The following is a 25,255-nucleotide window of genomic DNA, read 5'->3' on the forward strand; positions in this document are numbered from 1 at the left end:
TGGCATTCAGGCCTACATCAAAGAATGGCCAATCACAGGCCTTGGCCCAGGCCCAAACGTGCACGGGATACACGAACAGAACCTGGGCCGCTCATTAAGGCACTGAAGCCTACACTTTTGACAATGGGCTGTTGAACCCAAATCCTTAAAACAGACCAAGTTTCAATTCAATTTAAACAAGTAGCCACTGAAACTGCTTCGATTTATTCTACTCACATCCAGATGATACTGACCCTTTTGAATTTCAATTCATGCTCATNAGATACTCCCATATAAGCGGAGCAGATAACGACGAAAGTAGGTTGCAAGACCTAGATGAAGTTGAAGAATGGAGAGACATGGCCTACATAAGGATAATAGCCCAGAAGCAACAAGTAGAGAGATACTACAACAAAAAAGCCAAGGTAAGATCACTCAAAGTCGGCAACTACGTTCTCAAGGCCAAAACATTGGCGTCAAAAGACCCGAATGAGGGAAAATTAGGAACCAACTGGGCTGGACCGTATAAAATCATAGCAGCCGTAAACAAAGGAGCATTCCAACTGGAAACAATAGAGGGCAAACTGCTCCAAAATAACTGGAACGTCGCCCATCTCAAGTACTTCCACTTCTGAATGGTGTCACCTAAGTCGCACTCTTTTTCCCTCACCCGAGTTTAGTCCCAGTCAGATTTTCTCGGGGAGGTTTTTAACGAGGCGACAAAGGGGATACCCTGTGGATCGGCGCGTTGTTCATCACTGCAGCCCATCGGCACGATCTCCAGGCCGAAGTGATAAAGGGACTACACAAGTCAATCTCCATTGTATGTACAGATATTTCCATTGTATAAACAAGAATTCTCCAGTATATGAACAGAAACCTCCATTATATGAAACGCAAACATCCAAATGGCCAAGTCCATCGACATTAGTTCGACCTCGATCAAACCACGACGGATACTACTTCGACCACGGTCGAAGCAACATCCAAATGGCCAAGGCCATCGACATCAGTTCGACCTCGATCGAACCATGACGGATACTACCTCGACCACGGTCGAAGCAACATCCAAATGGCCAAGGCCATCGACATTAGTTCGACCCTGGTCGAACCACGATGAAACGTAATTTTAGTAGTCAAAACATCCCTACGGAAACTAAGTATCATGCAACAAACCAGAAAGGGAAAACGGCGAATAAAAAAAGTGACAAAAGTGAAGTTTATATTACAACAAAAATATTATTTACATTCGTCCCTGCGGACAAGCCCTAGTACAACCCACGCCCAAAAATTCTTAAACAAAATATACAAAAACTACTGGTCGGCTCCAGCATGGTAGACGTCTTCATACTAGGAGGCCGAATCAAAACGATTCACGTCGTCAGAGGAGACACCCTCACCATCAGGAGTGTCAGGGTCGTACCCGCACAACTCACGAGCTGTACGTGCTTCAGCATGCACCATTTGAAGCTCCGCCTCTGTGGCCAGGCCCGCGGCATGAAAAGCTCTATATATATCAAGCCGAGCCTCCGCATAAACCCACATCTCATAAAAGCGACAAGGCGAGCCCTGACCAACCGGAGGACGAGATGTAGAAGGCATAGAACGACGGTCTGTTTCCTCTGCCCTCGGCGGAGCTACTTGCCTTTGCAACGCGGACAACTCCGCCCCTAACTCCCCAATACGCCTTTCGAGTTCCCTAACTCGAAGACCGAAGGCCTCTCTTTCCCAGGTCAGTTCCGATCTGGATACGCGGAGGGCATCCTCCAATGAGACCGTCTCGGAGATGGCGGCGGCTAACTTATCAGCATTGGCATTTAACTAGCCCCTGAGTCCTTCGATCTCCATTGTCTTGGCGTTCAACTCGGCGTTCAAGCCGACCACCTTCAGTTGTAGGTCGGCATTCTCCGCCCTCACCCCTTGACTAAGTTCAAGTTCTTCCTCCCTCGCCTTTAGCAGGACCTCCAGCTCGCTGTTACGGGCAATAGCCCTCACGAGCTCCGCATCCTTCTCATCTAGCTCTGCCACCCTACGTTCCAATTGGGCCTCCCGCTACTTAATCCCCTCGCGAAACACTTGGAACTCAGGATCCTGATAAAAGATGTCGGCCATTGCTCGATTCTTATTACGGTACTGTTGATATTTCGTCGACATCTTCTTATAGAGGTCCGTCCTCTTTCGTTCACGATGATCCCTTTCCACCTCCAGGACGAGGGTCTAAAAAAAGAAAGGGGGAGCAAAGTTAAATACCATATCCATATCAATCCCGCGACACAAATAAAGGTAAAAGGAATCTACCTGTAAGGCCATGCCGGCAACCTTCCGAGATAACTCCGCATCATTCATTGCCCCGAGCATCTCGTTCTCAGGAGCGGCGCATAAAGGGGCAAGGGCCGACGCTGCCTGCTCGCTATTCAGCAGCAAGTTGTAACCCTCCGGAATTAATACATCACGGCCAGACCCGTCTGTCCTCACCTCCACCTGGGTGTGACAACTCAAAAACTCATTAATGTCCTCGAGGGAGATGTCAGAACCTGACCCGTCCGCTTCCACATGGGACCCCCCGACCTTGGATGACGCACCCCCTTCGGCGGAACGCACCGAACTAGCCCCAGGTACGACTCTCTCCTCGTGGGCTGATCTCCCCGACAAAATGGCGTCATCCATAAACACGGGCATCGGGGCCGTCCGAGACGCTCTACTCCCATCAGCTTCAGTGGCCACCCCCTTTCCCAGCTCCAATCTTCTCCTTTTTCTCTCTAACGGCTCATCGCCATTAGGAGGTTCGTCGGCAGGATGAGGGGCCGGCGCCGATGAGACAATGTCTCTCATAGCTGCCGTGACAAGCGTGGTCCCCTACTGAAGAAGTAGAGGATGACCCTCTCGGACAGATGCACACAAAACGTCCTGAGTATCTATGGCAGCAGCGGGTCGTCAAAAAGCAGGGACTAGCGCCCTTTTTCTAGATGCTCCCCGACCTGTCATCATAAAAAAACAATTTTATTATTATATGGTTAGACAGAGTCACACGACCGCCAACGCTGTAAATCAGAAGTAGCTACACATGTTTTAGCCATCTTATCTCACCGCATGGCTTCAAGCAAAACCGTAGGGCCATAACGTTGTAGGAAGGCAACCCAAGTTCGAGTCTGCTCCGCATGAGGCAGCAGGCCAGCGACCCAGTTCCTAAGATTGGTAACGGGCTGGGGCGGGCATGCCATAGCTGTAAAACAAGCAGTTAGAGGCAATATTTGCGGAAGCCGAAGAGTCTAATGAACCATAGTACTTACGATGTTTATTCCACTTCTCTGGAAACCCGGTGGGGTTAGAAACCATATGCTCAGTCTTGATGAATAAATATTTGTGCCAATACTTACGGCTCGGCCGGTCGTCCGTCCCAACCACCAACCCCTTTGTGCCGCGAAGCCTTAGGTGCACCATGGTGCCCCTATGGAAACCGGGTGAAAATAAATGCAAGAGGTGGTGCACGGAGACGTCTCATCCAGCTAATTCCGCATACTTAGCCAGCAGAAGAAGCACCTTGAGCGTGTATGGCGTAAGTTGACCGCGCAAACGTGGTAGAATCTGCAGAACTCATCCGCCAAAGAAAAAAGAGGAAGGGTGTAACCAATCATAAATGGGTACTCATAAAGCACAATACCCTGGTCTATGAACGTCAACATAATCCCCCTCCGCCAGAGCCATCTCTACATGAGCGGGTATACTATATTTTATGCGGAGAGCGTCGAGATGAGTTTGATCTATCTCTGAGAGTACAGCACTCGGGGTGGGAGGTGGGTTCTTGCTGAAGTCACTCCGAGACGAGGGATGCCTCGATAGTAACGCCTCCGCTGTAAGAGGATTGTCGTCTTCCTCCACCTCTACCTCTCCGCTGTCGGAAAAAGGTACTGCACTCACCGGGATAATTTCGGAAACCTCCTCATTAGGGCGGCGAGACGTCGGCATAATTTTGTTTAAAAAAGGCAAGCCACACCAATGGAGAGAAAGAGAACAAGACTTCCGATCCAATCGGGAATGAGAATGAGGAAATGCGAAAACGGAAGAAGAGGACTAAAGAACTCTCAGGAATAGCTAAAGTTTTTTATGAAATTGAACCCCTCACCTATTTATAAGGTTGGATGGCGCCCGAATCGAAGCGGCAGGTTTCAAATCAGCACGGGAAACCAAGCGCCAAACCGTCAGCTTTTCTGCCTCGAAAACCCGCGCAATGATGACACATGCGAGAGCTGACGTCACCCAAGGTGGCGTGTACATCTGAATTTCCCGCCAAATAAGGGCATCGTCTCTTATTGGTCGCGTCGTCACATCTCACCAAATTCAAACTTTTCCTGGAAGAGGCATAACGTCCGCTCACCAAGGACGCATTTCGCTGCGACCTCAACGAGCGGAGGGACTAACTGTATGGGTCTAAATGTGACCACCCACGATCTATAGCTAGGACGACAGGCGAGCGCAAACCCACGAGTCGGTATGAGGGAACGTCGCAAAGGTTAAAGAGGGGACGTCCCTGCATTGTCGTTTAGTTTTATCGTAGTGAACACCCCTTGATTCGTCGTCCCAACGAATTAGAGAAATCTCCTAGTATATAAGGGGGATTTTAGGGCTTGTAAGTGGCAGATGAGAAAATATACAAAACTATTTTTCTCTGTTCTTTTAGAATCACTCTCTCTCTCTGTCTCTGGATATCTCTCTATCATCTCTTTGTTATAACGATCCAAGAGTTTATTATCTTCGACTACGATTCACCCCTTCCATCTTTGATTGATTTGCTTAAGAAGAACTAAAAATCTTTTCAATCAAACACATATATACCTATCAACAAAGATCCTAGGTACTCGCGTTTTTCTTATATTTTTCTGTTGGAGTTTTTCATACTTCCATAAATGGAGTACATTTTGCACCGACTTCTTGATAGCACGTAGTTGGATCCACGTGACTGTAAGAAAGAAAACAGTAATAATTAGTGGATGTGATAATTAGGGGTGTGCATTCGATTTATCGATTCGATTTTGACCCTTATCGATAATTACTTATCGATTATCGATTTGTACATATGCTTATCGTTATCGTTTCAATAAGATTTCGATTTTTTCGATTTCGATTTATCGATTTTGGGGGCTTATCGATTCGGTTATCGATTACACCAATAAGGAAATTTGCGGGATTCCATGGAAAGTATATCGCTATAAACGCGCCTAACTAATATGGACAAAAAGAAGCTAAAATAAGACGAACACCATTTATAATATAAAATTGTGTCAACAAGCACATGCAACAAAACTAAAGTAAGGGATCAAATGTATGCCACCAACACTCCAACGGTATAAAAAAAACAAAACAAAACAAAACACATCATCACGGCTAATTCTGTTTTCCATTAATTTGAACTTCATTCCCTTGATCTTTAAATATGATCGTTCCTTAAATGTGGTAGAGAAAATAATAGGGTAAGAGACTTAGGGTAAAGGAAAGGGTATAGATTAAGGAAAATAATATTGTATAGCCGCTTTCAAAATAGTAGCGGAATATATATACATTCTGTATGTTATATTAATCAACACAAATAGGTAATTACTCATTTAACAAGTGTCTACAGTCTAGGGATAAGTGTATACTTATCGTTATCGTTTCAATAAGGTTTCGATTCTTTCGATTTCGATTTCGATAACAAATAATCGATTCGATTTATCGATAAACCGATTCGAATGCACACCCCTAGTGATAATCGCTGGTTACTAAATCAATGGATTTAATTACACATAAGACAACTTATATAATTAAATAAGTGACAAAGGGAAGCTTTGTTGGTAACTTAATATTCCTACTAACAAGTAGAAATCGTGTGGGATAGTTCTACTGTTTAAGCTGGTATTTACTTTTTATCCAGCATTTTCAATGCTTAGCAATAGTACCCACTAATCTATTAAAATTAATATGAAAAGACAGTGTTAACATTTCCTTCCCAAACGGAGCCATTTTCCTTGTCCGATCTGTAAACCCTGTCATTCACCACCGTCGGCGAGAATTCACTATATAACTTGGTTGATCTCTTCCTCCTTATGCTCTTTTCTGTTTTTTGATTTATCAGTCTTAATTTCAAGTTTTTGTTTTGTTTTGTTTTTGCTTGTGATTATGATTTTAAAGTTTACATGCATGAACTTGTTGATCTTTCGCTTTCATTTTTGTCTCTTTTTGCATGGAATACATAAATCGACCACTACTTGTTCCTTTTTACTTTACCTTTTGTTCAAAGTTGAAAGGATCAATTCAATCTCGTTTTTTGTATTACCAAACACAAAACCAATCTTATCTATTTATATTATTTTCTTCAATGATTTTTAAGAGTTCACGAACTCTTACATTATTGTCTTGGACAGATAGTCCTTAACTTAAGTTACACGTTCAAAAGTTAAGGACAATAGGTCCTTAACTTTGACTTACAAGTTCAAAAGTTAAGGACGCTTGGTCTTGAAGTTTGAGTTCCAAGTTCAAAAGTTAAGGACAGACAGTCCTTAACTTACAGTTATACGTGTCCTTAACTTACAGTTACAAGTTTCAAAAGTTAAGGACAATAAGTCCTTAACTTTGACTTACAAGTTCAAAAGTTAAGGACGCTTGGTCTTGAAGTTTGAGTTCCAAGTTCAAAAGTTAAGGACATGTAGCCTTGAAGTCCTTAACTTATAGTTACACGTTCAAAAGTTAAGGACAAGCAGTCCTAAAGTCCTTAACTTACAGTTACAAGTTCAAAAGTTAAGGACAATAGGTCCTTAACTTTGACTTACAAGTTCAAAAGTTAAGGACGCTTGGTCTTGAAGTTTGAGTTCCAAGTTCAAAAGTTAAGGACATGTAGCCTTGAAGTCGTGAACTTAGAGTTGCAAGTTCAAAAGTTAAGGACATGTAGTCCTAAAGTCTTGAACTTAGAGTTACAGGTTCAAAATTAAGGACATGAAATCCTGAAGTCCTGAACTTAGAGTTCCAAGTTCAAAAGTTAAGGACATGTAGTCCTGAAGTCTTGAAGTTAAGGACATGACAGAAGGGTATTTTCGTCCAGGCAGTTAAAGTTTATTAAAGCAGTGGCTAAAGACTAAAGACATTTTAAACGGTGGCTTAAAAGTAAATATATATGTTATTAGTGGTCAACCGTGCTCTCCCCCCACTAACAAGCTTTGCACGCTGGATGGCTCGTTTGATTTTATAGGCATCTACTGAGATTTCCGTCATAAGACAAAAATGTTCAATTATTTCAAACTTAAAGGATCAAATGGGTTCGAATAATAAAATTTGGGCAAAATTAAGCATATTTCCTAAATTGGGGAACCCTTTGGGGTTACAGAACTCTCTCTTTTGGGGACTGTTATAATAAGTGGAGTCATTTTATACAAATTGAATACTAAAAGCTTATAACATGAAGCTACCTTCCAATGACATTCGTTTATAATATAATATTTTCTCCATCTTAATTTTTGTTGCACTTTTTATTTTTCGATAGTCAATTGGATTAAGTTTTGAAGCTAAATTAAATTAGATCAACTCAATATTTTAAAATTAAAATTTTGATATTTGAAAAAATTTATTAAAGTACTATAAGTTATAATTTTTCTCATGTCAATATAATGATAAATATAATTTAAATTGGGACAAAGGGAGTAGTAAGTTTTGGTAATAGGTTAATGTGAGATGTCAAGTACTACTAACAAAAAATGTGGGACTAATTTCGAATTAAGTTATACTTGTCGGACCAAAACAACATTTTTCATAAACGGAAGAAAAAAGAGAATCAGACTTGTTAAAGTGGACCGTAGACTCGAAAACTTCGCGGAAACACAGGGATCTCTGGAGCTTCGATAGAGCCATGGAAGCATTGGCAAAGCTGGAGAGAGTCCAGACTCGACTCCTCAAACGCCTATCGAACCTCGAATCTTCTCTTCTCTCTCAACATTTCTCTCAAAACCTCTCTCTATCAACTTCCACCACCACCGAAGATCGCCTTTCCGGCATTCTTCGCACTAACGGCGTCGTCGATTTCAGCTTCAAACGCGTCCCCTCTGATTACTATGATTGGCCGCTCGAATCTCGTCGTGATATTGTCAGTGCCGCATCCATTCAACATCTCTGCAAAAGCATTGTTCTGGTACCTCCTCTTTTCGCAATTCGTTTATTATTTTATCGGATAATTAACTCGTAATTGTATCTATGTTTTTGAATTAGTCATTGTGTAGTTTTACAATTCATGTGAACAAAATGTGAAACATGTTTTCTCCGACATTTTGAATAAGCAGCAGAAGGTTGCTTGCATTTTAGTACGAGTGTGGTATTTGCTATAGCATTGTATAAATACAACTTATTGGACGAAATTTTAGCATTTTGGATTATGAAAGACGACTGCCTAGAGGTTATTTATAGGATGAGATTTCAATGGACATATTGGGTTGACTGCTGATGGCTATGGCGAGGTGCATGGCGGCTTCGGCTATGGGGATAGGAACGGAGGAGGAACCTTGCCGTTGGATTTCGCTTAGGCATTTGAGCTGGTGATTACGAACTCTAGTTTTCCGAAGAGGGAGGAACATTTGGTTACTTTCCAAAGTACGGTGGCGAAAATAGCCTCTCGATCCTCACAAGGTAGGGGTAAGGTCTGCGTACACACTACCCTGCCCAGACCTCAAGATGTGGGATAATACTAGGTATGTTGTTGTTGTTGTTGTTGGCGAAAACTCAGATTGATTATTTCTTCCTCAGGAGGTGCGATAGAGGGTTGTACAAGGATTGCAAAGTTATCCCGAGTGAGACCCTCGCGACGCAGCATAGGCTCTTGGTGATGGACGTCAATATCATGATAAGGAGGAAGTAGAGGCCTGTTCAAGGATGACCGAGGATCAGGTGAGGAACCTTGACTAAGGATAAAGCTCAGGAGTTGGAGAAGAGGTTAACGGCTATGGGAGCCTGGAGGAGTAGCAGGGACGCGGGCTATGTGGACGACGACGGCGAACTGAGTAAGGGAGGCGGCGAGAGAGGTGTCAGGGGTCTAGAAGGGTTTCTCTTGCGGGCACAAAGGCGACCGGTGGTGGAATGAAGGGGTCCAAGGCAAAGTGAAAGCGAAGAAGGCGGCGTACCTGAAGTTAGTAGGGAGCACATGCAAGGAGGAGAGGAGAGCGAACAAAGAGAGGTATAAAGTAGCGAGGAAGGAGGCGAAGTTAGCGGTCACGAAGGCTAAGACTCCAGCGTTTGGTCATCTATACGAGGAACAGGGGACAAAGGCGGGGATAAGAAGTTATTTTGGCTGGCTAAGGCAAGAGAAATGAAGGCTCGGGATCTGGATCAAGTGAGGTGCATCAAAGACGAGAACGGTATAGTATTGATAGGGGAGGCTCAAACTAAGCGGAGATGACAAACTTACTTTCATGGTCTTCTGAATGAAAAGGAGGATCAAGATATTGTGCTAGGTGATTTGGGGCACTCGGAGAGTCTAACTTGATACCACTATAGTTGTTCTAACATTAACACTAACAAATGTAAACTAATTAGAAGAAACTAGAAAGTGAATAATTATTTTTGATGTTTTAAATCAAATGGGAAAAAGCCTAGGGATGTGATATTTGCCTAGGTGCTGACCTAATGGGTAAATCACGTTAATGCTTGTCTTATTGACCGGGGTGTATTATAACTCTCAACTTTCAATTACCCACTTAATACCTCTCGATTATAGAGTAGTTATGCCCAAATTGGCTTTCTCAAGTTCAATTGGGTATCAATTCAAACAATTGCTCAAGTCGTGTTTTCCCTATCTCTAGTTCAAACCCTTTAATTAGACTAGCCAAAACCTTAAGTAGCCCAATTTCTTGTTAGCCAAGTTTTCCTAGACTAAGTCCCTCTTCTCAAGTAAGAATCAAGTCAAATAGGCATGAATCAATGTTGCAACCATTAAATCTAGAAATAATGCATAGCAAGGCTAAATAATAAACACCCGATCATAAAGAAGCATTAAATTAATCATCCATAAGGTTTATACACTAGGGTTGTGTCACAACACTAGAGAAAATCTAGCTAATCATGCTAGAAAGTGAAGAAAACAAAGAAGAAGAACTAATTAAAGCCATAAACTAAGATTAAATTGATAAAACTAATGATTCTTCATTCAAAACAGTTACAACTTTCCCAAAATAGTAAAAGATAACTTCTACTGGTAAAAACTATTCAAAACTCCTAAAAAAGTGTTTCTTGTCTATTTATAGACTATAGTGCCTTGAAATTCGCTGACAAAGTGCCATTTGGGAGGTTCTGCGACCGCACAATTCCATGTGCGGTTCGCATTTTTCTTCTCTTTTTTTGGCGGAGCAATTCTGCAGCCGCACTATTCCATCTGCGGCTGCACTTCAGCTTCTGCGGCTGCACTTTTGGCAAGGCTTCACACTTGGTCGTTTTGCACCTTCTCTGAACTTTTGAAATTTTGTTAGTGCGATCAGGTTTTGCGGCCGCACAATTGCATGTGTGATCCGCAATTGTTAGAACTTCTTTTGAGGCTTAGGTACCAAACTGAACTGAGTTGTAACAACTATAGTGGTATCAAGTTACTGAGTCATACCATGAAAATTTGGAAGAGGGTGGTGGAACTGAGGGTGAAGAGGAACGTGACTATATCTGACAACCAGTTCGGGTTCATGCCGGGTCATTCAACTACGGAAGCTATCCACTTTATTAGGAGGTTGATGGAATAATACAATGATATGAAGAAGGATTTGCACTTGGTGTTTATTGACCTGGAGAAAGCGTATAACAAGGTCCCTAGAGATGTTTTCTGGAGATGCCTGGAGGCAAAAGGTGTGCTGGTAACTTACACTAGAGCGATCAAGGACATGTATGACGGAGCTAAGATTCGGGTTAGGACAGTGGGAGGCGACTCAGAATATTCCCGATCGTTATGGGGTTACATCAAGGATCTGCGCTCAGCCCGTTCTTATTTGCCGTGGTGATGGACGCACTGACACGCCATATTCAAGGGGAGGTGCTACGGTGTATGTTGTTCGCTGATGACATAGTTGTGATTGATGAGACGTGAGACGGTGTTAACAAGAGGCTAGAGGTTTGGAGATAGGCCCTTGAGTCTAAGGGTTTCAAGTTGAGCAGGACTAAGACAGAATACCCTGGAGTGTAAGTCGTACGCCAAATCGAGGGAAGCAGGCATGGACGTGAGACTTGGATCACAGGTCATCCCCAAGAGGCAGTTTCAAGTACCTTGGGTCGGTTATCTAGGAGGACGAGGAGATCGACGAGGACGCCACACACCGTATAGGGGTTGGGTGGATGAAATGGAGGTTAGCATCTGGAGTCCTGTGTGACAAAAAAGTGCCGTCGTTACTCAAAGGTAAATTTTATAAAACGGTGGTTAGACCGGCCATGTAGTATGGGCAGAGTGTTAGCCGGATAAGAACTCACATATATAGAAGATGAATGTAGCAGAAATGAGGATGTTGAGGTGGATGTGCGAGCACACTGGGATGGATAATATTAGGAATGCAGATATTCGGGAGAAGATGGGCGTGGCTCATATAGATGACAAGAAGGCTCAGATGGTTCCGGTATGTGCGGAGGAGAGGCCCTGATGCCCCAGTAAGTAGGTGTGAGCGGTTGGCTTTGGCGAGTACAAGAAGAGGTAGAGGGTGGCCTAAGAAGTATCGGGGATAGGTGATCAGGCAAGGACATGGTGTGGCTTCAGATTTCCGAGGACACTTGATAGGAAGGTGTGGAGGCCGAGCATTAGGATTGTAGGTTAGGAGGTAGTTGAGTATTTTTCTGCTTCGTACTGGGAGTGAGGCTAGTTTGATAGGGTTTGTCTTAGACTGCTAGTGGTTAATGTTGTGTTCACACTATATTTCCTTTTTTCATAGCACCGGGCCTTATTTACTGGTTGTTGTAATTGCGTTTCATCTATTTTCTAGTTCTTATGCTGCTGTTATTATTTCTATGGTTTTTGTTGATGGTACTGATATATTGTCTCTTTCTGTCTTTTTCGGCTTCTTGAGCCGAGGGTCTATCGGAAACAACCTTTCTACTCCATCGGGGTAGGGATAAGATTTGCGTACACACTACCCTCCCCAGACCCCTTACCCGTAGGATTTTATTGGGTTGTTGTTGTTATGAAAGACAAAAATTTGGAGATGATGTAAGTTGGGATAGAGAAAATGTAAAAAAGCGGTGAACAGTTAATGTGTCATGCCTTGAGCTATATGTTAAAGAAGTGCTGAATCAAATATGTATATGAAACTTTCATGAAGTAGCAGTGAAGAAACAACCCTTGGTGATCATTGAGATAGTTCTGCTTCTAAATTTTCTAATTCATTCTTAAAAAAAATTACTTCATTGTTTTTTACTATTATAAGATTTGCTTTGTATCATTCAATGCTGCTTCTATTGAGACATGTCAAACACAACTACAGTTATCTTATCGAAATGGCCTCATATCTGCGTAGATTGATATTTGGTGTCATCTAAATATGCAATTTTGATGGTGAAAATTTTATGATATTGAGCCTCCTTAACTTTGAATCCATTCATAATCTCTGATACTCTTTTAGTCTTCATTCCATTTCGAAATCTTTATACCTAATAATGCAGGTAAATACTCAAGCCGCATCCAATATTATTGATTGTAGTGATCGTAACAATTCAAAATACTACGTTGTCGTTGTACAGGTAACTATCTGCAACTTTTGCTCAAGATGGAGGAAAATTACTCCAAATACTATGTAAATATCTTTACTATTTTGATCAACAGTATGCAGCTCGATTTAATGCTGAGGCTGTAAAGAATTTTCTGTACATTCTCAATGAGAGCAAGATAGCCAAGAAGAAATTCAACAGTAAGTTACATCTATTTATTACAAAAACATGCATTTGGTCTAATACTTAAGGTAGTCAGAAAACTGAAATGGATTAGCATACAGCTTCGGATAATCGTAATTGTGTATGAAGATATTGGAAAAAACTGTTATTCTTTTGTAGATAGATCAACGAGAACTGTTTTATTTTGATTGTACCAAGAAAAGACTTCCCATGAAAAGTACATTTTAGCTGTATGGACTATCGACCCATATATAAGCAAAATTAGGGATATTTATAGACGTATGAGGATGCATATATTGCAAAACTGAATGTTCTGCTCTTGTTTGAGTAATAAAAATTTGAACTTTTTCTCTTTCTCAATTTAGTTACATTCTTTAGAAACTTTACAAATTAAATATTGACCTTACATCTCAAGAGACTGAGAGATGCGTCCTGAAACGAGGTCCCTTTTCCACCTTTTTAACTGTCAAAATGAAAAGAAAATCGGAAACATAAGAGTGTACTCGTGACACACTTCTTTCTTTTGTGGGATAAGAAAGCAATTATTTGGGCATTACTTGATCTTGGATGCGTTTTTCTTTTTGCTTTAGCGCATTAGGGAACCCAATGAATGGGAGTTGGAGTGGTGTTAATATAATATGTTTAGAGCAACTCACGAGTAAGATTACAGTGGACCCGGAGTAACGATAGCGGGTCTACTATCTACTTTACTGCAGTAGACTAACTTCTCACTAATGCTACTCTTAATTTTTGTGACGCCAAGCTAGAAAAGCAGGCCATTATTTAAGTTTGACATTGTTAATGGCATCAGTAGGCCTCTAAATATGTTAGAAGGGGTGTCTGGCAGCATGAAGTTCAGGAACAAATTGTTTTTTTAGGTAAATAACTTTGTATTCTGTGTAAAGCTTTACAAAACCATAGCTCGACTAATTACATAGTCAGCTATCTAACCAGTATCAAAAACCAGAGAAACAAAAGCCTATACTACATTAAAAGACTAGATCTATCTACTAGAACAAAAGGCTATGTAGCAAAATCTGGACTCTCGGGGCTGCTCTAACATTACAAATTTCCAATGGCTTCCCAGCTTCCACTCTTCTTTTTAAAGACCCTTTGGTTCCTTTCTATCCATATTGCATAGACGCATTCAGCATATGTCATCCGAAAAATTTGAGCTTGTTGCGATCTACCTCTAGAGCAATTGATGGCCCAATCAATGTGTTGTTCCCAATCACAGGCTGTGTAACTTTGTCTTTGTAACCACTGCTGCATCCTGCCCCATAGCTTCCTGGAGTAATCACACTCAGCTACCGAATGATCTCTTGTCTCAGCTTGTGTTTGACATAGGTAGCAATTCAAATCCACAGTCTGGTGACATATGAATGTCAGGAACAAATTGTTAATCTAATGTCTGGATGGCCTAAATAATCTCACGCTGGAAATTTTTTATTGTGCTTCTTTACATAAATGGTTTACTTGCTGGATACATAAAGTTCCATGAACTCATGTCAATAATTTTCTTGGAGAAACTCTGAGTAAATCATCTGAGAGTCGCAATGACTGTGTTAACTATATTTGGCATTTGGATACATTGCCATACTACAATAAGAATGACTATTGAAAAGCATACTTCTTGTTCAGGAAACGTTGAGCAAACAACTGAGGTTACGATGATGGACTTATTTTATGCATTCTTCCTCTTCATTCATTTATCTTTTGATTATTGACTTGCTATAACCATGTCTAAACTGGGAGCAAATAGAGTTGGATGCTATAAATTTATGAGGTGCAATGTCTTCTTTGGTGTCTGCATTTTGCTTGAGTACTGCTTATAGAATGATGTTAGCCACTGGATGCTTTTTGCAGTGAGGCTGGCTCCTGAGGAGACATCAGTAAAGCTGACTGGTTATGAGCACAATGCAGTCACATGTATTGGCATGAAAACCAACATACCGGTACTCAGTCTCTTTGTTCTTTCACTGAAATTGTCATAGTGTTCCCCAGTATTCTTCTGTTTACAGTTAACATTTGAACTGTTCCCATGTCACTGTCCACATTAGTTAATGAAATGTTGTGCAACTCATCACACTCATTACTTTCTCTAATGCTGCAGCTGATGGTAGCTAATGCCATATCAGCTAGTTTAAGAGCTACTCCTAATGAATGCCAAGATTTGTGATTACATTCTCTAATGCTGCAACTGGTGGTACCTAATTTCCATATCAGCTACTTTCTGAGCTGCTTCTAATGAAATCCAGGATTAAGTGGATAATCACACTAATGAAGATATTAACTTGACTGGAACACTCCTGTTGTAAATCATTGATTCCTCTAAAGTATTGTTGGTTAAACCACAAAACATCTGTCTGTCTTGCCTCCTGCACTCATGTGCATTACATCAATGTGTATTAGGTAGTGCAGCCTTCATGTCCACTGCTGTTTGCTGTAGCTTGAACAAATTGGGCCCTGAGATCTAGTTGCCTGTGTCTTGATTCCTGTCACTCTCTTGCTTACACCAATTGCTAATAATATGCGATATATGCTGATGGGTCCCCGGTCTACCACATTTAGATGGGAAGTGGACTAATTGGTATGTGTTTTACTCTCCATCATTCTTTTTCATTAATGGACTCTATGCTATTCATTGTGCCAGCTGTGCTTCTTCTCACTGTTCCTAAAATCTGTATCTGTCAATGTTGTTGATCTAGAAATGCAGCCTACCAGTTTTTCTCGCTTCTTCATTAGCTCAGATTAGAGGCCACTTCCTTGAAGTTTTCAACCCCTTTTTTGAACATTACTACACTTTTGCCTATAATTAAATTACATAGAGAAGCTTTACTTTTTGCAACTAGTAGGCAGAAGAGCAAAGGCCACTGAAACTTGCTCAACAACTAAAGAGTTATCTATAGCAGCAAAACGTAATCTTTAAAGTGATAGGTGAAGAAGTACTTTATTGACGATTCTCTTGCTAGTACGTTATTAAATTCTTCAGCCAGAGACATCCACGGTTTAAGCCGAACATCAATTTCTTACTACTCAAACTTGTAATTAGTCACCCGATACCTGAGGTTCGCGTTATACTTTCTGTTGCAGTAGAAAGTCCCAACTATTGTGGAAAATAGTGCTTTACTACTATATCTTGTACCAATTCTTACTAATTTTAACAGGTGATTTTGGATGAAGCAATCGCCAAGCTCAATCCTGACTTCTTCTGGTTCGGAGGTGGCGAGATTGATCTTAAACTGGGGATCAGGACATCAGAGTTCATCAATTTTGTGAAACCATTCATTGTCAACTGTAGCAGTGGTTAAAGGTCTCCATTCAGACAAAGTCAGACTCAATGAGGGAAAAAGACGGGTACTGTCACAGGCATTTTTCTCCTCGAGACCTACACAATCCATGCACAGTGCTTCTCTTTGATTTTTGCTCCAAAATTGATTTCCAGGTTCGCAAAATGATTTTAGTCCGTCAAATAGTTAGGTCCCATTGCACCTGAATTGTCACTTCTACCAAATGGATCAATGATCGGTTTAAACGTCATGACATAAATTGTCCTGCGCTCAGGTTCTTATAAATGAAATTTTGTTAGGTGCATTTTTAACTACTTTTCCCCTCCTTGTTTCGCATAATGCGATCGGTAATGACAGCAAGTGCTTCTCTCTATATTGATGTTTGAATTGTAAAATAGAATAAGTATCTTATACAAAGATATGACATTTAAACTTTGGTAAATTAGGATTTAAGTAACGTAAACTTAATTGTAAAGAACTTTTAGCCCATCACTGTTTTTCTTTTTTTTTTTTTTTTATCCCTCCCAATTTAGGAAGATCTATAGTGTTTCTACACTTCCCCTCCAGTGTGACTCGTACCCAGGACCTAACGGTCGTGGGTGAAGCTGCTTTACCAACTGAGACACTTCCGCTCCAGCGTGACTCGAACCCAAGACCTAACGATCGTCGGTGGAGGTTTTTTACCATCACTGTAGTTTAATGCGTTGTAGTAGGTTACACATTACTCTCTCCGGTCCACAATAAGTGATCAATTTGCTTTGGGCACACCCATTTAGGAAATACTAAATTCTAGACGAAAATAGTTAGTGTGACTAAACTACCCTTCATTAAATGTTGTTCCATAGTTATAGTAGCACTTACTTCTCTTTTCAAATGTGAGGAGTAAATGACTTTTTAGGGATACGTACATAAGGGTAATTTGGAAAAACAAGTTGAATTTTTTCTTGATTATATAAATGGACACTTATTTTGGACCAAAATAAAAAAGCAAATTGGTCACTTATTGTGGACCAGAGGAAGTACTTTTTTTCAGGTTACCAATCCTCATTACAGGAAGTTATTTGTAATTTTCTTTTAAGTGACTTTTTTATATAAATATATATTTGTGACATCCATGTGAATTCCATATTAACAAAACACAGGAGAGATACTAGATATGTAAGTAAACAAGTCTGAGACCTTAGTGATGCTTTTTAAAACGTGCGAATCTAGGCTTAAAACGAACAATATTACTAGTGGCTACACTGTTACATATGGTATTAAGGACACGTCCGCGTGCATCCTTGAACGATGGTGGGGTAAAACCTAGTGACGCATTTTAAAGTCGTGCATGCCTAGATCCAAAGAAGACAATATTACTAGTGGGTTGGCTGTTACAATGTTACACCTTTAGTCTATATAGCTTGAACTTGATTAGAGTTGAAGTTTTATATATTAAAGTAGTGTAAAAAGAAATTAGATGATTACTTAAAAGTAAACAAGAGACAATGATCTGCAATAAACGTGGGTAAATATATATTAAACGTGTAGAATTTTTTCACACTGTAGTAAATATAAACGCTCTTCCAACCCCAAGGCTGCGCGCAAATTGGACTGTTGCGAACTACAACTTAAAGGCAAGTGACAAATAGAAAATTTGTTTGCCTCCCTATGGTTGTGCATATGATAAATGACAAGAATAGATTTGGTTTCTTGGATATCAAATGCAAAAGACCAAAGAAGGGACAGCGCAGAAACTAACACATAACTCTCCATCATTAAATAAGAGAACCAACCAACACATTGACCACCACTCCATTTCACTGCTATTCTTTTTCTACTATGTATATTTATTATATATGCACTTTTTAAATCAAGGCAACAGTTGATTAAAACAACACAATAATATGAGGGACCATATCCATCCACATCATGCCCTTAAACCTCAATCACCATGCATTAATGTAACACGTGACCATACAACTGATATTTCTTGCTAGGGCTTTTGTATTTCTTAGAATTTCTATTTGTACATATATGGAATATCGTATCATATACGAGTATTCTTTCTTATGTAGGATTCTCCTTCATTTGCGAAAAAAAAACAAAAAAGAACAAACTGAAAACCGACAGACTCATGTATATAAACGAGAAAGCAAAATACATATAAGTATGTTTTTTCATCTACTAAGATATAAATATATAAATCTAGTGTTTAGTGTTGTGAATAGGTGGTTTTCGATGGGGTTGAGCATAGTCCATAACCACCACGTCTTCCACAGGGTCTTTTTCAATGGAGTTCACTGCTTCTTCCTCATGTTGTGCTAATGGTGGAGTTTCTAGAATCAATCGCGATTGTCTCCTCAACATCTGCATACAAATTTGAAATCTAAATTAAACATCTTCTTTTGTAAAAATATTCACATTTAACCGAAGAGTTTGAGCTCCTGTAACTTTTATACTATCAACTCACTTAAAAGTGGGATTAATAACTTAAAAAATAAAGCAAGTTACAGATAAAATATACTTATTGTAAAAATTGTTTACACTACTATGTAAATGTAGTATATAAGTGAAACATTCAAAATAAAAGATGGTCTGTTTACAAGCGTAGAAATTGGAAACTAATTGCTCTTGACTTTGTGCATGTCAATATACAATATTGAAAGATGAGATTGTTAATAGCTAAAAAGATCAATATGCGATATGTTACAACATGTAAAATCAGCTGAATTTTAAATAGTTTTATTCTTCCTAATTGATTAAGTAATTCTTGGGTTACAAGAAAATTTTACTCTTTCTCATAGTATTTGAGTTTAGCACTTGATTCCTTCAAGGTATACTCAGGAGCGGAGCTAACATGAGGGATATGGGTTCGGGCGAACCCAGTAGCTTTAATCCAAACCTTGTATTTATCATAAGAAGTCTATTAAATATGTATGAATATCAATTAACCCAGTAACTTAAACGGATTACAATCCCGAACCCATAAACTTCAAATCCTGGCTCCGCCTCTCGGTATACTCTGTCATGCTAATATATGTTCAGTGGCATAAACTCCAATTATATCGTGTGTGTATCTATATATATAGAGAGAGAGAATTAGAGCTTTACCTTTACTTGAGCTCCTTCTTGAATTGTCATGACCTTGTTTCCTGTTATAATTCACACCACATATTTCGTCATTTATAAAATTTAAAGGGTTAAAACTTAAAAGTAGGAAAATAAAGATTCATGATCACTTCGAAACGGAAGCATTAATGAGTTCTTTTCTCTTTCTTCCTTCTCTATGTCTCTATTTATAACTTGTTGAAAATAATGTCACTCTTAACATGGAAAAGTATGAAATTGAGCTCTAAAGTATCCAAGCAAGGATGGTTTAATTGAGTTACAAAGGAAGAACTATAATGCTACATATTTCAAAATGTGTGGATATTTTTGCATAGAAAGAAGAAACTCAAACGGAACACTAGAAACTATGAAAATTGATATGTTTCAACAAGAATGGAAATATTTAACGTGGTGCAAATTAATGAACTATCTAATCTTATCCAATACCTTTAATTTCTTCTCCATCTTCCTTTCGTGAGACACTTGATCTCTTTTTCCACATAAGTTTTGCATCATTTCCACTTCCATTATTTTCAGACGTGATTCTTCCTTCTGTTTCATATGTGTCCCTTGTCAAAAATGTTACATCCTGCAAACAAAAAGTAAATTATATATAGTCAAATCAATTTTCTTAACTTACCTAATCTCCACACCAAATGAAAGAGATAGTAATATATATAAGCTTAAAACAAGAAAAAAAAAAAAAAAAAGAAATATTTGTAAGGCAAACCTGTATTCTGTTTTCTTCATCAGTAGTTGTTGCAAGTGGTCTAGCACTGCATGCATGGAGAGAAAGACAAACCAAAAGATAAACAAGAAACTTAGACATATTGACAATTTTTTCCCCTTTTTTTCGTTCTTTACGAGTGATTATGAATAGGGTATTTATCAAATTTCAGAGAGAATAATTGTAACTTTGTAATGGTAGCTAGGGTTGTGGGATTGTCAATGAATCATACAGGGGATATATGTAGTGTGGAAAAGGGCAATGAATGCATTAAATGCAGGTTTTGTAGGGAGATGAACGTAGTTGTGTCAAGAGAACATGCAGATGATCCCTTCACAACAATTTTGAAGATATTGGCGGCCTCCCCATGTCCCCTCCTCCTTTTAATTTCTCAATCAGCAAAGGGCCCATGGATTTAGACTCCTACGAATGTGCCGTGAAATAGTCGAAGTGTGCGCAAGCTGATATTGATATTATCGTTTGTGAGATTGTTTCATTATGATCATATGATTTTGGTTAATTCTCTTTGCATGAGCTAACTATTAGTTGAGTTAGGTCCAATGACCATTTTTCATATACTATCAGTGTCAAACTTATGCTTGTTATTGTGTTTCTCGATCGGTGTTGGACAACCATGTTGTGTTATTAAGGGGCGGAGCCACATTGGTAGTTACGTGTTCGGCAGTGTTAAAAAGTTTATTTAATATGTACAAATAATATATATTCAGAACCCACTAAATAAATTAATTAGTCAAAACCCATTTACTAAAAATTTTGGCTCCGTTTATGGTGTTATCCACACTCCAATTGTCCAGGTTTAGACGTAAAAGACTGTTAGATTGTCCCACATTAGGTGAGTGAATGGACGGTTGTCTCCTTATATATAGTTTTTGGGCAATTCTCACTTCGTAAGCTAACTTTTAGGATTGATCACATTCAAAATCTATTTTCATGGCACCCTTTATAAATAAATAAATAAATAAATAAATAAATAAATAAACCATAAGAGCTCCTTTGGGTTAAGTTCTTCCAGTCAGTAGCTTAACATCGCACTCTCCTGCCGACAGTGGAAAATAGAATTAAAGTTGGAAAGAATTTTCCTTTAAATTGCTTACGGGCTACTTTTCGAGTAAATATCAACTCCTTTGGATACATGTTTTAATTATGTCAATCTTATTATTGAGTTTAACACTGACAAAAAGAAAAGGAAAATTAAAGGGATAACGAGGGATCTGGCAAATTTTAAAACACATGTCAAACACAAAGGTAATTAATGGAGTCAAAATCTGACTTATGATCTCACATGTTAGTAAAGATTTATGCTGTTGTTGACGTGATTGGATTCCTTTATAACAACCCTATCTCCATATAAGATGAAGCATTTAATAGTTTGCATAATTACACTGATCAATGATCATAACATAACCCATACAATAAATGTAAGAATAAGAGAATTCTAGGACCTGCCCCATGTGTTTCTGCAGGTTTTATATCCTTCATATCTTTGAGTTAGATTCTCAGCATGGCTATCGTTAAGCGGTAATTACTTTTGCTATGGTGTATCCTAAAATTAAATTGCACAAAATTTGCTATCTTGCTAACAAAGGTGAGTCTAGGAGGAGCAACGATAAAATTATCTCCGTGTTATCCAGGGGTTCGAGTCGAGCTGTGTGGAATCAGCTGTTGGCACTTGTGTTAGGGTAGACTGCATACATTATATATACCCCTTAAAAGTGCTCTTTTTCGGACCTGGCATGAACGCGGAATACTTCGTGCACTAGATTATCTTTTTTGTTATCTTGCAAACCTTGTCCTATATAGCCCTTTTAAGGTTGGAAAAACTGGTTCACTTGCACATGCATTTGTTCCTTGCTTCCCAAGTTACTGTTCACACTTGGGATCGGAATTCAACTGGCTGTTTTCATATTTAAGGATGATTCTTTAATCTTCATCAGTTCGCTCAATATCAGGTTTGAACATAAAAAAGGAAAAGAAAAATAAAGAAAATAAAAGAAACCGAAGAAACGGCCAAAACGGCCACTCCTCCTCCTTTAATATGCTCGTCATTTCTTTGCTAGTCTTAGACTTTTGACCATGGCTCATGCAACACCGGCATCCAGAGGTGGAGCCAGGTTCGTTTAAGCTATTAGGTTTCAGCTTTAATAGTTTATATATATTTAATAAATTTTTAGAACACATACATAATTAAATCTATTAAGTTCGGCCGAACCCATAAGGTGTATATATACTAGCTCCGTTCCTGCCGGCATCATTAGTTATGCGTCCCTTGGAGATACGTCCTTTCGGAGACATTTGATAAAATTAGAACGATGCAGATGCACAAATCGAGAAATTAATTCATGTGATAGAGTTCCATGATATTTTCACACTTATCCTCTCATTGTTGGATATATATATCATCCTCATCACTCCAAATTCTAATTTATCATCAAAAGATTTTCTATAAGCAATACTAGCTAGTCTCGACTCATGTTGTACTTTTCCTTTCCTCGAATAGATATTAATACACGATCAAGGGGAGAAGATAAATGGTTCGTTTTTACACCAGAATGCACTATATATATATANATATATATATATATATAACGGTTAGCTGTGGGAACCCATGTGGAATTCTGCCTTTCATGGCTACCATAGAAATGTTTAACTTATATGTGCATATTGAATTTAAAAAGTAGGCATACAATCAAATCATTCTTAGGCATCATTTGTTTTTTTTTCTAAATTAAGACATCTGAATCTGAATACACATCTGAATATATTAAGATGTGTATTAAGATCTGAATACTAAATAGTTAAGACTGTTTGATTTTTAACATCTGAATGTATAAGATTTATCTTTAAAAATTAATAAACATAAAATTCAAATGAAATACTAACTAATCTAATATTCTATCAGTAAAATATATATGGTGATGGCTAACGGGTGAATGCCGACTAGAGGTTGTGTTTGGTGGTAGTTTTGGTTAATGATGGTGGCTCATGCTAGTAGCTAGAAGTGATTGGAAGTGGTGACGATTATGATTGAGGATGGTGGTGGTGTGTGGTGATAGTTAATAATGGCGGGTGGTGGAAATAGTTGTGACTGAGGAAGGTGGTGGGTGGGGTGGTGGTAGGTATAATGATGGGCAGTGCCGGCTGTAGTTATTGATGATGATGGGATGGTCAATTGTGGTAGTTGAGGTGGATGAGTGTTGATTGTGGGTGAGAATGATGGTGGTTGGAGTGATGAGGATAGTGGATGGTGATGGTTGATAATGGTGGCGGCTATGATTGAAGATGATGGTGGCGTGGTGGTGGTGGTAGTAGTTGAGTATGGTGGTGGTGGTGGCATGGGGGTAGTTAATAATGGTAAGCGGTGGCGGTAGTTAATAATGAATATGTGATAGCATCTTAATGAAATTAAGTCTCTGTTATAGATCTTAATCATACAGACCTATTCATACCCATTAAGTGGTTGTGAAGTAAAAAAACAAACGTACTTAATGATTAAGATCTGAATAATTAAGATTCAGACTTTAAAAATAAACGCACTTAATGTCTGAGATCTGAATGATTAAGATTCAAACCTCCATTAAGTGCAAACAAAGAGGCCTTAATGTAATTATGAGTAAATCTTTATGATAAATATTATAATAACATGATAAGAGCGGTAATTAACATGCTATAATAGCTAAAATTACACAATTTTTATAGTCAATATATATAACTTAAATCCATTAAAATTAAAATAAAAGAAGCAAAAGATCAGTAGGCTAACATATAAACATATGGGACCCAATAAGGAATGGGAGTTTGGGACCTGAGGCTGAGGGAGAGGAAGTTATGATTTTTGGGAGACAAAGTAGCATGGCCATACCGCCATTGGCATTTGGCACCCAACACTCCATGACATGTGGGTCCCACTCTAGCATGCCACGTGGCATGTAGTCCCATGTGCCCTAGTCATGTGAAAAATAAACAAAATTAAAGGCCACCCTCTCCTACTATACTATTCCCACTTCTTTCTCCAACAGATGACCATTTTAGTGAATCAAAGAAAATCTCCATAGGAAATCCCTTAATTTGGTGTTTTGGCTTATTGTTCTTTTGTTGTTTGATTGGTCTGATCAGGTTGTATCACCCAGCAGATAGAGTTAATCCTTGTATATCTTAACAAGATCGCGAAGGGGAGTCTTTAAACGGGTAAAGTCCTCTCCGTGTGATCTATAGGTTAGGAGTATGAGTCGAGCAATCGTCACTAAGTACATTTGCGTCAATGTAGGCTACCTACATCAGACTCTTTTGGGGTGCAGTCCTTTTCAGGATCCTGCAGGCTATATATATGAATACGAAATACTTTGTGCACTCACAAGTTGCCCTTTATATCTTAAGGGATCTTTTGGTATAAGGGATAAGGATATTAATCACAAGATAGAATTTGAGATTGTATTTGTTCCATATTTAGTTATAAGTATTAGCTAATCCCATGCAAGATAAGTTTGGTAGGACTAGATATATCCCATATAAAAAATAGGATAGCTAATCTCATGGAATATTCTTATTTATCTCATCATTATACCAAACGGCCTTAACAATATCGTGAGTGATGTGTACTTAAACTTAGTGTTCCTGTTTGTGCGAATTTAAGTAGACAAAAGTTGACATTTACCTTCCCCGTCTTTATCCTGTTTTGCCTAAGAAATCCTAGTATTATTAGTCCTTGTGAGTATGTCTCTGTATATATATAGATAAATTGATAGCTAGAGTTAAGTTCATGGTACTGATAAAGTAAGTTAACCTGTCAACAAGTAATTTTTCACAAGATGCCGAATATTGTAACTTAAAAGCTAGGGTATTACTTTGTTATAATTGATTAGATTGTACTAGTAGTATAAAATTCTAGATTTTCGGATATCAAGAAGGAATTAACTTCTTCTCTCCAAAGTTGCCCTTGGAGTAAAGAGCCTAGGAATATTTTGTTATATTTCCAATGAGCAAATTAAGGTTAATAAAGTCAGTTTCATGGTTAATTAATGTTAAAAGGTGAATTCCTTACTATGTATAAAAAGAACTAAAAAAATCACTTAAAGTGGACCGCAGGGAGTACTGAAATACATATTGGTTGTTTAAACTTTAAGGTTTAAAGTATTCACCAACACAACATACTATTAAATTTTAAAGCAACCCGTTGTCTGAAGTTGCGACATGAATATAATTTTGGGATTTTTACATACCTATACACTATTGGAAACTTTATTACCCTCCCTACTCAAGTTTCACTTTAATTACCTCCTATATTCAAAAT

The 25,255-nt window shown here is 38.9% G+C and overlaps 2 protein-coding genes across 4 annotated transcripts; one reads left to right on the top strand and one right to left on the bottom strand.

Annotated features, from left to right (window-relative positions):
- The first annotated feature begins 7,791 nt into the window (after positions 1-7,791).
- Positions 7,792-16,441, top strand: LOC109219141. 3 transcript variants are annotated; one of them, XR_002066891.1, is made up of 6 exons: positions 7,792-8,131; positions 12,613-12,690; positions 12,773-12,857; positions 14,707-14,795; positions 14,954-15,430; positions 16,008-16,096. XR_002066891.1 is itself a non-coding variant. In XM_019383571.1 (5 exons), the coding sequence occupies exons 1-5, from the start codon at positions 7,853-7,855 to the stop codon at positions 16,149-16,151; spliced, it is 675 nt and encodes a 224-aa protein (XP_019239116.1). In that variant the 5' UTR covers positions 7,795-7,852; the 3' UTR covers positions 16,152-16,441. The 3 variants fall into 3 exon arrangements, 1 of the variants encoding a protein (XP_019239116.1); XR_002066892.1 differs by having other exon boundaries at positions 7,793-8,131; positions 15,253-15,430; XM_019383571.1 differs by lacking the exon at positions 14,954-15,430 and having other exon boundaries at positions 7,795-8,131; positions 16,008-16,441.
- Positions 16,442-18,033: 1,592 nt separating this feature from the next.
- Positions 18,034-20,256, bottom strand: LOC109219140. Its single transcript, XM_019383570.1, has 4 exons — positions 19,951-20,256; positions 19,668-19,809; positions 19,224-19,264; positions 18,034-18,479 (listed from the first exon to the last, which is right to left on the bottom strand). Exons 1-4 carry the CDS (start codon positions 20,047-20,049, stop codon positions 18,318-18,320), a joined length of 444 nt encoding a protein of 147 aa, XP_019239115.1. The 5' UTR covers positions 20,050-20,256; the 3' UTR covers positions 18,034-18,317.
- Between the last annotated feature and the right edge of the window lie 4,999 nt (positions 20,257-25,255).

Source organism: Nicotiana attenuata, unplaced genomic scaffold (genome assembly GCF_001879085.1).
Source record: "Nicotiana attenuata strain UT unplaced genomic scaffold, NIATTr2, whole genome shotgun sequence".
Taxonomy (NCBI): Eukaryota; Viridiplantae; Streptophyta; class Magnoliopsida; order Solanales; family Solanaceae; genus Nicotiana; species Nicotiana attenuata.